Below are 16,933 nucleotides of genomic sequence, written 5' to 3'. Positions count from 1 at the left end.
ATTTATGTCAGTCTACCTGCGGTGTACACTATTTCATTTTCATGGAATGAAGTTTTCAGCCGTTAAAATGAGAAGAAGCGACTGCGTGATCACCATGAAAGCTCTCAACACAATGAAAGTGCGCGATGAAAACCGTCTGGTGGATCCGTTAATACTGTTTAAAAGGATTTCAATTTTGAAGAAAAGTGACGCTCAACTGAAGAAATACCTGGAGTATGAATTGGCACCATACCCCTACTTGGCGCTGTTTGACGAGAAAGGGATGCGAAAATGTGTCAAATCTACACTCTATAAAATCTTCTCAGAGAGTGATTTGACTCAATATGATAAAACTAAGTCAACTTACGTTATTGATGGTGGCTTCCTGCTTCGTAAAATTCTGTGGGAGCGAGGGGAGACATACAAGGTAACATGTCAGAAGTACGTCTCATACGTTGAGCGTCGCCTACTGCCGCTGCATTCAGTCTCCACGCCTACCGATGCTTTCATCAGGTGCAAAAATGGAGAGGAAACAGAATGTTGATGAAATTTCTTAAATTAACGTTCAAATCGGCTATCCTATGGTACAATAAGTGAGAAGTACGTCTTTCATCAATTTAGGCGTCCATACAACCATAAGTACAAAAAATCATCAAAGAACTCAATATTAGACTACTCAAACCAACGCTGTAGGCTATCGGTTAGGCCTGGACTAACTTGCAAGTAAGCTATCGTGTAGGAAATTTTACGAGGAACATTTTTTGTTTCAAAAGTTTTTCTCTAAGCCTGCTACATTTCGAGATATTAACGAAAAACTGATTTTGGGGGGCAAAAACGTGCCACAGCTCGATGAGCGGCGCAGTTGGGGGTCTGGACTTTTAGTACGTTATTCGAGACACCTAACCTGAGACATTTCAACAAAATCCAGCTTTCCCCCCCAAAATGTTTAGACCGATGCACTTACCGCCTGTATTTTCTATTGTGGGAGAATTCGAGAAATAATGAAATTAGGTACCTTACTTCATAAATTAGCATCTATCAGAAATCACTCATGCCGTGAAATTATTGAACAAAAATTCGTTCATGCGCGTAACTTTTTACGCCAAATGAAATTTCTTAATTGACTTAATTTCTAGTAACACTTCCCAAATTCAAAAATAATAAATGAGGACATCGACAGACGCACGATTTTGAAAGCTACAGAAACTTATTTACAACTAGCTGCAAATAATTAGGGGAGAAAATATTTCAATATAAAGAAATTACATTGAAATCCCGGAGGAAATCCCTATGGGCGTAACCCATTCTAACAACCCTGTAATACGCACCACTAGTTTGAAAATGCCAACCGGATTTCCGGGCCGTCGTAATATACGTAATCTGATTTTCGCGCATCTCGTACTTATAACTTTCTTATTTATGAAAAAAAACGTGTGGATTTCGGAATTTAGATGGTCATGGGTCTTATCAAAATCTAAAAGTCATGTGATACGCCACCACTAGTTTGAAAATGCCACCGGATTTTCCGAGCGTCCGTAATATAGTAATCTGATTTCGCGATATTTCGTACTTAATAACTTTCTTATTTATGAATAAAAAAAGTGTGGATTTCGGATTTAGATGGCCTCATGGGTCCTTAATCATAATCTAACGTCACAAGTGATACGCCACCACTAGTTTGAAAATGCCACCGGATTTTCCGAGCGTCCGTAATATAGTAATCTGATTTCGCGATCTTCCGTACTTAATAACTTTCTTATTTATGAATAAAAAAAGTGTGGATTTCGGATTTAGATGGCCTCATGGGTCCTTAATCATAATCTAACGTCACATGTGATACGCCACACTATTTGAAAAAATGCCACCGGGATTTTCCGAGGCGTCCGTAATATAGTAATCTGATTCGCGATCTTTCCCGTTACTTATAACTTTCTTATTTATGAATTAAAAAACGTGTGATTTCGGATTAGATGGCCTCATGGGTCCTTTAATCATAATCTTAAAGTCACAGTGATACGCCACCACTAGTTTTGAAAATGCCACCGGATTTTCCGAGCGGCCGTAATATAGTAATCTGATTTCGCGATCTTTCGTACTTAATAACTTTCTTATTTATGAATAAAAAAAGTGTGAATTTGGGATTTAGACGGCCTCATGGGTCCTTAATTGTAATCTAAAGTCACATGTGATACGCCACCATTAAATATTTTGTTTTAATGAAAAATATTTAATTCAATGAGATTTGCTAGGTTAGTTTGGTTATACGCATACTGGATTTCCGACGCTGGGATTTTCGATGCTAACTTCACATACGTGTTAATATGTGCTTTCTTAAACTGCATATGCGAATAGTTGCAGAATATCACTGCCGTCACCATTTTAAGACGTTTTAACAATAAATCTTACTTTTTTCTTGAGTTCCAATTCTGAAAAAAATTTGATTGCGTTATAAGTTCTTGTTTATATATTACGTAAAACTTAGTGTACGTCTGTTTCCGATTAATCGCACTAAATACCCTCAACCAACGGTTTAATTGATTTTACAGCAGATGACAGTTAACCATGACATGAGTCCAGTGTTGCCAGGTGCGACTAATTAATATCGGTAGACTGCTTCGTCATTTTTCGGTAGATTTCGAAGAATTTCAGTAGATTTGGTTTTAACGGGAATACATAATGCACAATTACTAATTAAAAGGTGGAAATATCCAATTTATCAATTTTATTTAAAAACAGAACAAAACATAACTTAAAATTGCTGAAAAATGAAAAAAACAAACTTTCTAAACGTAAAAAATCCACACATTTTATTTTAGCAAAAGTGCAAACGTATATCAGGGTATTAATAGCAAAGGATGTGACGGTAAGGTAATACAATTACGAACTTGATAAGAGCGGAATGCCAGAAAGGAGGAATGGCACGTCTAACTTGCCTGCGGAAGGAAAGTTTGATACTATCAGTTATAAATGAAAATGTACGTAAAAATAAAATTAAATCGTTGTGCTAATTTATTTCCGCCGTTTATCTAGGTGATTAAGTGGGCACGTGCCCTTTAGGACAAGCCGCCACTAAGATACGATATGGATATGAAAATTAATGTTATTTTTGTTTTTCACCGTGAAGTCTTAAAATTCGGTAGAAATGTATGCAGAATCGGTAGATCGGTAGATTACTGCTGAAGTCGGTAGATCTACCGAAAAATCGGTAGACCTGGCAACACTGTGTCGAATGCCATCTGGAAAGTAAGATTCGGCTCTGATAGTAAACGACGTTGAAGAGCTTCGTTGCGCGCACCACACACGATACGATCCCGAATTTGTCTTTCTAGTTCCACCCCGTAATTGCACAACCCGCCAATTTTTCGGAGTTCGGCGACCCACGCAGAAACAGTTTCACCCTCCTTTTGGTTTCTTTTATTAAATAAAAAACGCTGAACGATTTCAGATTGCTTCGGATTGAAATGCGTCGATAACAAATCGATTAAGCGATCGAACGACGTATCGGCAAGTTCATTTGGAATGCATAAACTTCGCGCGATTTGGAATGTTTGCTCGCCGCACACGCTTAAAAAAACTGCGCGTTTCTTTCCAGCGTCCGTGACCCCGTTCGCTTCGAGGTAAAATTTCACCCTTTGCACGTAAATATTCCACGTTTCCGGGGCCGCCGTGTTAAATTGTTCTATATTCCCCAAGAAAGCCATCGCGGTTATCGGCACGATACGTCACTCGTCTGATACACACGCACGCTTACACTCTGCTATTTTGTTAATTTTATTCTCGTCGCCACTGTTTAGTTTGCCCGTTTATTCATACAAATACAATACAGTACATGTTAAGGATATGTTAAGGATACATTGAAAATACACCGGCATAAGATGCAAACACGACATTACAAAGTACCGTTTACAACCTCCCGTCTTCCTCGTCCATGCTGCTCGTCTTGCGCACACGCAAGCCAGGTTTACCATGCTCAATACATGACATTTAGGCAAGTGTGCAAGAGTATACTATATTTTTTGGTAATTTATCCACTGTAGGTACCTATCTCTTAATTTCGCTAGCTCTTTAGGCCATAATCTTTCAGAAATATTCATTTTGCAGTTAATCTAAGAATTTGAGGGGAAAGGCTAAGCACAGAATCTGCGATTATAGTTTGCAATATTTTTTAGTAGTATACCCACCATGTGATTACTCGTGATTCTACCATACAGCAGGTATACTGAAATGAATGGGTAAAGATTTTGATTTGTGTGCACTAGGGGACTATACAGCCGTGATCAGGATTACACCCTGAAGTGGGCAACCCCAACCGAACAAATCAAGAGACTGTGGTATACATCTAGAGAACTGAAACTGTCGCAATAAGACAGCCTCTCTTTAGATAAAGAAGTGATCTTTTGTTTTTCAAATAAGAGAAGCTATGCTACATCCAAGTTAATGGGGCACCTTGTATGCATTACAAGAGGTGGAATCCAAATTGCGTGAGGTTTACAACTAAGCTACCTGCTACATTTTTTTACAAAACATTTAATGAAACATTGTACAAAACGTTTAATAGATATTACAAAGATGATACATAAATTACAAATTTGTGTAAAGGTGCAATATAAATAGGTACCTATGCTCAAATACTTAACTGATATTACCAATTGTCTAATAAATCAAGACCAGTCTTGGGTAAATTGAATGACGATGATGATAATGATGACGAAGACGTATCACAGGTTACTGACTTGGTACTAATCTGTAAATATAAATACATATAAGTACAAAACTAAAAATGTTAAGATGTTACCTGAGCTAGTATTTTCGGTTTACTAACAACATTTTCAGTTTCGCTACTACCTTCGCATAATCTCAGATCTCTCTGACTAGGCGTTCGAAAACTAAATGGAGCAGAATGCTCGTCTCGATATGAAAAGTTATCATCGGAAATCATTTTTAACGCGTAACTGTTTTTAATTTCGCCATTGCGATTTAGTACACTGTACTTTAAACACACCTCCGGCTTCATTATGCTTTCGGTTAAGATTTGGTTCTGTTCGTTTTCTGTTAGTGTCGACCATAATTTGTCATAGGCAGCTTTGGTGGTATTTAAGTCAACGTGCAGTCTTTTGGCTATCGGGTTTAACTTACTAAAATATTGCTCGGCTTCGTGTTGCAGAGACATTTTTTAATTATCACATGCGGGTTATTATTAATAATCCCCAATTTTAACAACTTTTTAATTGGCTTATTTAGAGAGGTAGATGACCTCGCCCATTTTTAATGAAGAGGTTAGAATACACAATTACACACACGAACCACGGTACACGAGCGGCTACAGAGTAACTGCGGTGGTGGGCATGCGCATATACAGGGCGTCCCGCAAGGAAAGATACAACATTTTACTTTACAAAATGTTCCGTTCCTTGGCTAAATTCGAGTCAAAAATGTCCTATGAAAATGGGTCCGCAAATGCTTCGTTATGGAGATGTATATTTTTTTCATAATTCTTGAAAACATTTCCACTGAATATTTTTTACAATGCAGCAATGAACAGTGAACAGCATGAAGGTTTAACTACTTCTTGGTTCTACTTCTATTCTATTTAGCGTATTTTTGCAAATTTATTTGTAAAAAGGTATGTTTTCATCTCACTTTGGCCGGGAGCAAATGAGGACTTGTAAAACGGTTGTAGAAAGACGAGGAGTGTATGTGTAAGTAATGCGTATAATGTGTACCTACTACTACTAACTAACTAACTACTAACTACTACTACTAAGTTTGGCTTTGGTACAAGAACTCAATGAAGATGACACCGACCGTTGTTTGCAGGTTTTTGACACCAGAATAACGTTAATTTCTTGTTTAACGTTTGTTTTTCCGAGGAATGTATTTTCCTTGTAAATGGTACAGTCAATCGACATCATTGTCGATATTGGTCAGAGCAGAGCAGAGTACATACACAACATCCTGCAAAATCAACCGTTTGGTCTGGTATCTATGTATAGATTGTCTTGTTGGATCTTTTTTTTTTCCCGGTAATCTGACAAAACGGGGCGCTCCTTCTCACAGAATTTTAGACAGTTCTTGGACCTTATAGATAGACAGGGCCGTATCTAGGCGGTGGCGAGATGGGCGCTAGCCAAGGGCGCAGTTACCGGGGAGGCGCAAAATTGGCATTGAAAAAATTTCTTTTTACATTAGTGTATTAGGAAAAAAATTGAGGTTATTTAAACAAATGTTATTCCAGATTGTTAATACTGTACGTACTGTGACTGTGAATAGCTAGGTCGTTACAAAGTGGTTTTACCTTCACCTCTGCCCTTCCCCCCTTTTGCCTCCTTATGGCAATGTAATATATACAGTGTGTCCAATATAAGAAGGAAAAGCAAACAAGTCAAGTGATATTTTAAAAATTTGTAAATTCCGATCAGTTCCGAAAAATTTTTTTGCCGGCCCCTGTTTGAAAAGATATCAAAAAACAAATAACACTTCCTCATAGGAACTTTTTAAGCTGTACAAATTAGCGTTTTTGAGAAACCATCAACAACGATGTATGGCACAATAAGATTCTTTATCACCTATATCATTTAAAGGAACCATCAATGAATTATTTTGATATTTTGTCAACGCCTACTACCGTAAAATGTTAAAAATTTTAAATTATTTATTATTTAGCTCAGAAAAATTGCTTGTTACTAAATTTTTAACATTTTGGTTTAGTAGGCGTTGACAAAATGTAAAAACAATTTGTTCTCCTAAATGACATATTGTACCATACATAATTGTATTCGTAATAAAAAATGCTACTCAGTACATTACCTATGTACTTTTTCCGGTCCATTAAAAATATGAAGTTGATGGTTTCTCAAAGACGAAACATCGCAGCGAAAATCTTGTAAAATCGTAAGCTTAAAAAAAGTTACTTTCAGTTTTTTTTAATATCTTCGGAACTGATCGGAATTTCCGCATTTTTAAAACATCGTTTTATTAAGTCCTAAAATGCGCAACTCTTCTAATTTAACCGACTGTGTACTTGTTATGGTTTCCGATGTGTCCATGATGTTCATTCTTATCTTGGACACACTGTATTATGTAATCTTTTCTCCATGTTTTAAAGAAGCGAAATTCTCGGATCAAAAAGCTTCAAACCTTGGACTTAAGAAATTTTTCGGAGAAGGACTGGGAGGTCTTTGCGTTTTTGTTGGGGGGTTTTTAATACCCCCCACGCGCAGGTGTGGTGGGGGGGGGGCGCAAACTTGAAGTGCCGCCAAGGGCGCGGTCATATCTAGTTACGGACCGGCTGATAGATGGGTTTGACGTTATCTAGTGGCCAGCTAGATCACCGTTAGGTTTTTTCTTGTGGGGCCATTTGAAATCTAGAATTTATTCAACCTTTGAGTGAAGGGATTCAAACGCGACCTCAATCTTTAGAAGAATTAGGACAACGCATCGTATTCGAATGCAGTCAGATTCCCCAGAAATGTTACCAAACGCACAACGCCATTTTAAACTTAATCTTTAGTATTGTAAATTTTTTTCGCCGTACCTATTGGCCGTTTTTGAGCCGTTCCTTGGTAAAATTTTTCAGTTCTGATTTGGAGTTCCAACTAGCCCCTCAAGCGTTCTGAAAGTTTCTCGAATACAGTTTTGGCTGGCATCGTTTCATAAAAAGATATGAAAGACTTTTACATTTGGTTTTGAGAAATACACATTTTCTTGGGGAGAAAGTACCTGTTTCTACCTAGAGTTCTGGATAGCTCCTCATCAGTTCTTGAACTTTCCGAAATGGAAGTTAAACCGGAGGGAAAACCTTATATACAGGGTGACAATTTGAAAACTTACCACCCCCCATATCTTAGTAAATAAACGAGATATTTAAAAAAGTCAAAATCCGTTTCGGTAATTCGGAGGGGGAATCACAATGACATAGTTGGCGACGCACCCCCTCTAACCCCCTGCGCCCCAGCCAAAACCCCCAGCCCCAACTTTTAAATCTTAATAGTGACCCCCCATGTGTGATACGTCGTTGGAAAGCTCTGAAAAAATGCTTTCCAACCATACCAAATAGCATTACATTTAGGTTAGTAATTATCGTGCAAATCAAAAAATAAACATGGAAAATCGTATTTAACTTGAACTTCCAAAGCCGACTCGACAGCAACTCATTTTTGATCGCCAGTTATAATCTATTCTCAGACTCTTGTCGAACCTTTTCAAATGTTGGTTTTGCAATATTTCGACATTCTTGAATTATTCTCTGTCTTAGTTCGTCTATGTTCGCCGGTTGCGTTTTAAATACGACAGATTTCAAATGTATCATATTAGTTTATTTTTTGATTTGCACGATAATTACTAACCTAAATGTAATGCTATTTGGTATGGTTGGAAAGCATTTTTTCAGAGCTTTCCAACGACGTATCACACATGGGGGTCACTATTTAAGATTTAAAAGTTGGGGTGGCTGGGGCGCAGGGGGTGTGAGGGGGTGCGTCGCCAACTATGTCATTGTGATTCCCCCTCCGAATTACCGAAACGGATTTTGATTTTTTTAAATATCTCGTTTATTTACTAAGATATGGGTGGTGGTAAGTTTTCAAATTGTCACCCTGTATAATAACAAAATTGTATGACGTCGCGTGTTATGGTTTTAAAAGTGGTTTTTCAGGTTGAAGGAATATAATATAAACTACTTACAAAGACTTTTTGATTTTGTACAACTTGTCGTTGGTGATATAAGAGTAGGTACCCAGGGGCGGACTGGGTACTTACGGGCCAGGTGGAATTGCATAGGTAACGAGCCAATTTGCTTCATTTTAAGGTATTCCTTTCTCGAAAATCAATTAGAATATAGTTTTTTTTAAATTGCAGCTGATAATTAAAAGTAACAAAATATACATAATCCCAACGAGGCGCATCGCCTATAATTGTGTTTCAGCACTTTCAAAATACGACAAAAAATGATAAATTCATTGTAAAACACTTAAATAAAAACAGAATTTTTTAACAACCTAACATCAACCCCAATTAGAGAAACGTGTTAATAATTTATTAATAGTGCAAGAAACTAAATACGGCACATACTTATAAATTTCCAACGGGCCATTATGACCTACGGGCCAGGTGGCAATCGCCCCTGTAGGTACCTATTTGGTATTTTAAAGTTCTGTATAAAGGTGTTGGATGGTCCTTCAAACCCACTGAAACTTTTTATAATGAAGTTTTGCATTTAATTCAGTATCAATCAAAAAGTTTTATGCAATTTAATATTTCACGCCATAAAAAATATAGTTGAGAACAATTTTTGTTCTGCCCACAGTTTGGGATCACCCTACACAAGTTATGCAATTATTCATTATAAGATTTTGCTTGTTCGTTATTTTAGAACATATATGCATTGATCTTCCACGGAACTATTCAGAAACATTAAAACTATTGATAATCTTTTCAGAATTTAACTTTTTTACGCAATTGGGGGGGGGGGGGCCTGAAGTTGGCCCCTATATTTTAAAAATTGATTTTTATGATTTAATTATCAGAACAACTCTTTCTAAAACCTTATGGAGAGTCTCGGGAACTCCATCACAAATGTAAAATTGCAATTTTCACATGCGCAAATAGGGGTGCGTTTACATTTTACTTTTCCATAAAATATCCTTTTACATATATTTCAGTAACAGCCTCTTTAATTGGTAGCAGTTGCTGCCCTGTAATTATTTTCCAATGATTACAAGTAAAAGAGAAAGTGCGTGTTTCAACCTCATGTTATCATAATTATTTATTTCGATTGCGAAATCCCCTTAACGAGATATAATTTACCTACATGAACTAAACAAATTTAACTGAATTGTAGCCAAATGAGAGCACGCATAATACCGCGCCATTCTATGTAAACATAAACAAAAATAACGTTATTTACGACGCGACTACTACAGCTCGCCCACGTGCAAAAGGTGTACGTTCGTACAGATAATACATTGACGTTTGTAATCTACTAACCAATGAATTGGCTGGCATAGCACTCACCGAGCCAGGAGGAAAATTGTCGGGGTTTAACGTGTGCGCGGTCGCGTATTTTACCGCTTTCGGCTCTCTCTCTAGTTCGGATTTAGTCATTCTTCAATGTAGTTGTACTCTACGTTGAACGATTGAATAGTAAATACGTTTCGCGCCATTTTTACGTACTGTTGTAGTGAAGGTGCCCTTAGCCAATCTTCGTTTTTGATTTGATGTAGCTAATAGTGATTGTTGTTAGTGTTTGAATTAGGTAGTCGTTTAACTGTAGTTAATTATATTTCGAAAAGTGTTGCAATAACTGTTATTGTTGGTGTTGATTTAGTGCGGTGTTTAAAGGTACCTTATTTAGCACTGAATGTTTAGTATACGGGATGTACTTAGTGATAATAATAGGTGTTAGGAAATAGCGTTTATTCAAAATGGATTTTGGGGTGCTGACGAGACACGACAGGCACAATCGTAAGTAAACAATATTCCTATTTTTCTCGTAAGCGTAATACGAAACTGATATTGATTGCATCATACGATAAATAAATCGTAGTTACCTAATAACCTAAATGTGTAAAAAATGAGAGTCGTAAATAATCATCATCAATTGTTTCGGAAAATCAATTATGCTTGATGGACGTTAATCGCGTAGGCTGCATAAAATCGGCGACGATGTGATCGCAAAATAGGTATTCGCACAGTGAGTTGTATTTTAAATTTGTGTTATCGGAGACGGGTCCTGAGTCAGGTAGAACCAAAATGTAACGATAGCTTTATCGTTCTACACTGTTTTGAAAAAGACAAATGGTATTCAGATATGGTTATCAAGGTTAAGCGTAATTGGCTTGACTGCGAATTAATTTGACTTGTAACATCTTTACTAGAAAAACTAATGATAAGGTGAATGTGTAAAAGTGTACATTTAGTTTTTTTTCATGTTTTTGCGTTTCATCTGCATGATCCTTTACGTTTTTTTCCATAGCTGTCTCGGTAATCAGAGACAAGTGTCTGCAGCGAGCCGCAATCACGAATTGTTTGTGATACCACCTTATCAGTATTGAGCGAGGCACTCTCCTGCCAATCGGTAGGCAGACGTTGAAAAAATAGCAAAAATGGCACAAGAAATGTACTTAAGTAGTGCAAAAATGTGTCATACACAAACGAAATTAAAATAATAAAGTACCTACAAACCAAATTAAATTTAGGACAAAACTTCAAACTTCTATTTCGTCGACAAAAAATTTAGCTTCAGTTACTTTCCTCAATAGGTGCGCAATTATCGCGGGTAATACTGAAATAATGGAGAAGTGTTACGAGGGGTTTCCAAAGAGTTGTTTAATTAGGGTACCACTTCGGGTACTACAGCAGTTACCTAATGCAATTGCAAAACAAATCAATTAAGACATATTTGTTTGCATACGAGCAGCCAGAAAAATAAGTGATGATATTGCTAGCACTTACGTATGGAAAATATATAGAATACCGCTGCTTATCTGGCTTTGTTAACATGTTATTTTGCCGAATTCCTTGTTTTGTAATTGAAACATAAATGTTAAAAAAAAGGGACCCACATTGGTGGATGCCGAATTTGTATCAACAATGTTGTTGACAACGCAAAGATAAAAAAAACTCGAGAAAAATCCGAGGAAAAATCACAATAAAGTAATCATCATTTTTTTAATGCTGAGAAACCTACTTACCTCTGTATGTGCCTCCCGTAATTGAAAAATTAGTTTCGAAGAAGACGGGAACAATGTAAGATGGCCATCTGAAAAGGGGACATTAACAAACTTAATTTCAAAGAATGAACACACCAATAAACCACAATTATAATGAATAATGTTAAAGTTAAACAACTATATCTAGCAGCTTAGTGCGCGGTTAATATTTACTATTTAGGGCTCGATTTAGGATGAGCGACTGCAGAAGTTCGGTCGTTGCATTCTTTTTCATTGCACCCGAATTTGCACACAAATTTGCATACATTTGAGAAGATTGGAAATAAATTTAATTGTGTGAGAATAATTATTGCGTATTGTTGTTTTTTTTCCATTTTTCACATGTTCCGTTTATGCAAAAGGGTTGCAAATTCATTTTTTATATTACTTAAGTGTTTTCCAACTTGTCTTCCAGTTTTTTAAACTTTTAAGTTTTTTTGCTGCAGAATCGTCTAAAAAGTAGCTACAAGTATGAATTACCTAGAAATTTACTTAAACTCATTTTATTCACCCGGAAGCTATTCGAAACACTGTAAGTTAAGGCAGTAAGCCTAACTTTGAATATGCGATATGTTTGTCTTTACTAGAAGAATCTTTGGTTAAAATTTAAAAAAATATCTATAAATAAATGCGATTGTCAAACCTTCGCCAATCGATTTCAACCAGTGCTAATGAATATGAGCTGTATTAAAAGTCGTGTTTCCGAATGCGAGCTGAGTAACAAAAAATTCCCCTACTGAAAATCGTATGCGAATCATCGTATCTTGTTGGCAATTGTCGGAATGTTTTATTAAAATTGGTCATGATTTTTCGGATTAGAATATAAATAGTAAAAGTGCAATATCTACGAGTTGGTACATTGAATTCTAAATTGGGGATTCAATATCTCGTTCAAAATATTTCCGGTGCTCGCGTGATGTTGATCGTGATTTTTCAGAATCGAACTTTTCCAAAAAAAAGGGCAGAGGTATAATGGAAATGGAAACAACTCGGGAAATAAGTTTTGGTACATTGAATTCTGAATCAGGTATACTAACTTAATTGGTTCATTTTCAAACCACCTATGTTTCGCGACCAACTAGACGAGAACTTGAATTTTAACTGTTTGTAACGAACCAACGAAAGAAAACCATGTAAAGTTAGTAATAACTGGCCAGCAATAAATATGCAAAAATATGCTTATGAATGCATAAACCTTTTAGAGGTGTTCGTACATGTGCAATCAATGTCAAGCGTAATACATAAAATAGATATACACTTTCGCCCGTATCGCAGTTGGGGCGGATTTACCATTTGTGCTTACTTCCACGTCTATGCAAAGCAACAGTTTGCTTATTTTTGTAACTTCTCTTTAGGCTTTTTTCCTTTTCCATGTGAAATTAGCAATTATTGTCGAGATTATCATCAATATTACTTACTGATTCGCATTCGCTCGATGATAGAATCGAAACCTCGGTCTTAACTGTTCCATTTTTCGGTTTGTGTTTTGAGAAATTGCTCTTTACATTTTTCATGATCTATTTATGTAATAATCTTATGGTAGGATTTCTGTTAATGTCGAGGTTGATGCTGTTTCTTGTTTTGAATACACAAGTTGTGCTTGACAACAAACAGCAAACTGAAATATTTTGCTCTGTAAGTCCATTATTACCGTTTACTGTTATTTTTGAGTCAATAATCATAAATATTCTAGAATTTTTAGATTTTTTTTGTTACATTCGAGGTTACGTTTGTATTTTTACCGCATGTAATTAACTCCTATATTATAAAGGTGCACATTCAAATATCGGAGTTTTATGGATTGTCTATGGCCTTTTAAAATCATTAAAAAATGTTTTTGTACTTTTAAAATGATCACCAAGAAATTATTTGAAATTAAATTATTATTAATGTTATATAATATTTAAAATTGTTTATGATCAAAATAAGCATTTTATTTTCATTATTATAATAATATCACTTATCATTAAAATAAATAAAATTCGGCATACATGGTGTCAAACGACAAGCTGAATCGATACTTAGGTGAGTACATGGGAAAATGATGTTAGTAAGTATCTGAAAATTTGCACAGAAGGATTACTCGTAGGGCAGTTTGGAATTGCATCTCTATATCTCAAATGATCGTTTTTTTTACTCGTTTGTTTATGTAGTGATTCTCAACTAAAATTTGAGTTATAGCTTTGATTTAACATAATCATCAAAAAACAAATGCTGTGTAATAAAACAATAATTTCCTTGGTTGCCCCCCCTCCCAATCACTTTTTTAATTTTTTATATTAAAAAAATTAAAGTTGGCAACCGAGTATGGGATGCGAGATGGGATGTAACAATGCATTAAAAGTTGCATACGTTTTTTTGTGGCCTTCGCTTTCACTGGAAATTACCATGAATTTTAGATGGGACCCCCGTATATTCTTATATAGGTACTACATTACTACACCTATATGTCAGCATTGACATTTTAATCATAAAATATATAAATTTTAACCGAGATTTTAACCTATAGCGTGCCATGACTATGTTAAAAGTATAAAGGCAACGTCATTGTTTAATTTTGACGTTTTTATTTATTACGGAGCCATTTGTTAAAATTGCATTAAGTATGTGGTATCAAATTATTGGTAAAAACCGCGGTAAAAACATTTTAAGAATATGCTAACAAGCCACCCCTGTTCCATTTAAAAACATATACTTGATGCAAAGGCTTTAAAAAACATAAGGCGGTCATATCGATTTTTCCAAGTCTCCTCGAGTATTGATTGTTTTAACATAGTCATGACACGCTAGATTAAAAATTCAAATATACTCAAATTAAAATGTCAAAATGACATATGAGGTGTCATTGTAATGTTGCAGTGCCATGTTCTATCGAAATATGCTCGGAAATATGTAAGAATATACAGGGGGGTGGCATGTAAAATTGAAAAGTTGTTATCATTGTCGGCAAAACCGGAGGTCAAGAAAGACAACTGAATAAGCCTTTTAGTGCATATCTACTTCCCGTGTAGTTTGCACATATTAATAAGCAAAACAAAAGAACAAGGTTAGCACCTCAATAGGGTAAAGTCCAACTTGCGCCACTGATTGCTTTACCACAACCCCGAAAAAGAATAAGTACGTTACATATTCATTGAAAATAGACAACGCGAATATAAAAGAGGCCAAGCTCTTACTTGCGATGGAAATCGAATTGTGTAAATATGCAACACAGGAAACATTGTTCAAGTTACCCCCGGGTCTGATGGCGGTAATTTAAAATTACAAATTCAAAACGGAGAGCTTTATTTTAATATCATAAAAGATCCACATCGCCCTTTGCAATTTTGTGTATTAAACGACCCCACTTTGTTCAATCTGTTAATTAAACTGAGACCTTTGACGTAACCCCGTTATCAACACGGAAAAATTTTTGAAGAAAAGCAAAAAAAAGTAATTGTACGATACTACGTAATTAATTGTGTAACCGTGCAGTTGAGATTTATGTTCGTTATTAGAGGGTTCTGGTTGAGGTGGTTAATTGTTTTTCTGCCGTAGTATGCGGTAGTTATTTCTTAATTAAATTCGAATTCCTTTTTTGGATTAATTAAAACATCGCGAAAATGATATTGCGATTGTGTGCAAATAAGAAGGAATGTAAATGTTTTGGAACAATCCTTTGGTTCATTCCAAACATACATACGGAGGTATACCTTAATTCCAACTAAGTTACGTATGACTCATCGCGCATCTTAACTTCACTTCAATTGGATTGTATAGTATCAATCTGTGTCGTCAATAACATCCACATATTGTTATGACAGCGCTAGTTCATTAGATCAATCCACGTGTGCAAGAGGACCTCATTACCGTCGCTAATACATACCCTGCATGCAACTATGTAATTATTTTTCCACAATTGTAGAGGTCAAAACAAGAAATTACACAATCAAATAGTATTACCAGTTTCCGGTCTCTATAATTATGGCAAACCGATAATTTAATGCCGATTAAATTGCTCCGCTTTCGATGTCGAAGTGTATTAATTTTGCCCGCACTGTTAGAGTCGTTTTATTCCTAGAAGAAATTCACGTTATCAAAAAAAATGTGATTAATGATTGGCTCCGTTATATTGCTACCAAAGATCATACTACACTAGATAGCCAGCGTATATGCAAGAGTTGTTTCGCGTTTAAGTAGTTCCATAAAAATATTTATAGGGGTAGGGGGCTTTCAAAGTTAAGAACGTAACTGATTCATCCGAAGCCGTCTTCGTACGAGTTCGAATCATATCATAAATACAAAGAGTGATTATTGTCTAAACACGAGACACATAAACATGACCTACTGAACACTCCTCACTATCATTGGGATAAAATTACATTTGTACGTGGGCCGTCATTCAAGACAAGGTAGATTCTATTACAGACAGGACGTTACAATGAAAGAAATAATTTGAAAGGTTGTACACAATATTCCTTTTGCTTTTTTTTAACCAGCGCTAACCAATACATTTTCCAGATTTTCGGATTAAATTAATAATTGCAAAAGCGTCTTTTTTCTTAGCATAATTTCTGAAAACTTTTAGTTTCACGTATCTACGATACTTAAGATTTGTTGTAATTAAGCATTTTTTGATTGGGATAAACGAGATATCCCGCTTAGCCTCCTACATAATAAAATTGTATCCAGCTAAAGTGAGTCGGAACTAGAAGCGTCTGTGGTTATAATTTCAAAGAAATATCTCCATAAATATGAAAGTTGGCATTGCACAGTCTGCGCAAAATATGGAAAATATGAAACTGATCGAAATGGGCAAATATAGACCATAACGGCTATCAATTAGCGAAAACCCGAAGTCTCTAGGTGGCCCAGGGGCCGAGATCTCGATGGAACGGACGGACGGACAGACAGAAACACGAGCACATAAGCTTTACCTCAACTTCGTTGTGTTACGATAAAAAATTTAATTTAAAACAAGATGTGAATATTCGGAATTTTAATTTACAGTAAGGTAACCAGATAAAACATCTATAACACCCACACAAGGTTGTGCTTAAGAATGACACCGATATCCCATACAATAGCCCTTTGTTCTAAAAATAACTGTGCTTTGCCATTTCGCGCGTCTTCTTACCCCGCCAGGTAGTTTGTACTATTCTCATAAAAACATAGCCGCTGGAGGACGCAGTCGACTTATGTGGCGGGACAAATTATTAGAGTCTAAAATTTATACAGCGCTGTCTATCTAGTGTAGTATGATCTTT

The 16,933-nt window shown here is 35.9% G+C and overlaps 2 protein-coding genes across 3 annotated transcripts in view; both read right to left on the bottom strand.

Moving 5' to 3' along the window:
* Positions 1–16,933, bottom strand: part of LOC116170828 (growth factor receptor-bound protein 10-like) — a 188,285-nt gene that overhangs the window by 159,760 nt on the left and 11,592 nt on the right. The window lies entirely within an intron of this gene.
* On the bottom strand, positions 4,511–5,311 carry LOC116170833 (uncharacterized protein C1orf198 homolog). Of its 2 annotated transcripts, XM_031487358.1 has the most exons (3): positions 5,116–5,311; positions 4,775–5,061; positions 4,511–4,723 (listed from the first exon to the last, which is right to left on the bottom strand). In XM_031487358.1, exons 1-3 carry the CDS (start codon positions 5,147–5,149, stop codon positions 4,622–4,624), a joined length of 423 nt encoding a protein of 140 aa, XP_031343218.1. In that variant the 5' UTR covers positions 5,150–5,311; the 3' UTR covers positions 4,511–4,621. The 2 variants fall into 2 exon arrangements, with proteins under 2 accessions (XP_031343218.1, XP_031343217.1); XM_031487357.1 differs by having other exon boundaries at positions 4,775–5,308.

This window comes from Photinus pyralis, unplaced genomic scaffold (assembly GCF_008802855.1).
Source record: "Photinus pyralis isolate 1611_PpyrPB1 unplaced genomic scaffold, Ppyr1.3 Ppyr1.4_LG5, whole genome shotgun sequence".
NCBI classification, from domain to species: domain Eukaryota; kingdom Metazoa; phylum Arthropoda; class Insecta; order Coleoptera; family Lampyridae; genus Photinus; species Photinus pyralis.
The sequence above is the reverse complement of the archived record's forward strand: the minus strand, read 5'-3'. Positions and strand labels throughout refer to the sequence as shown.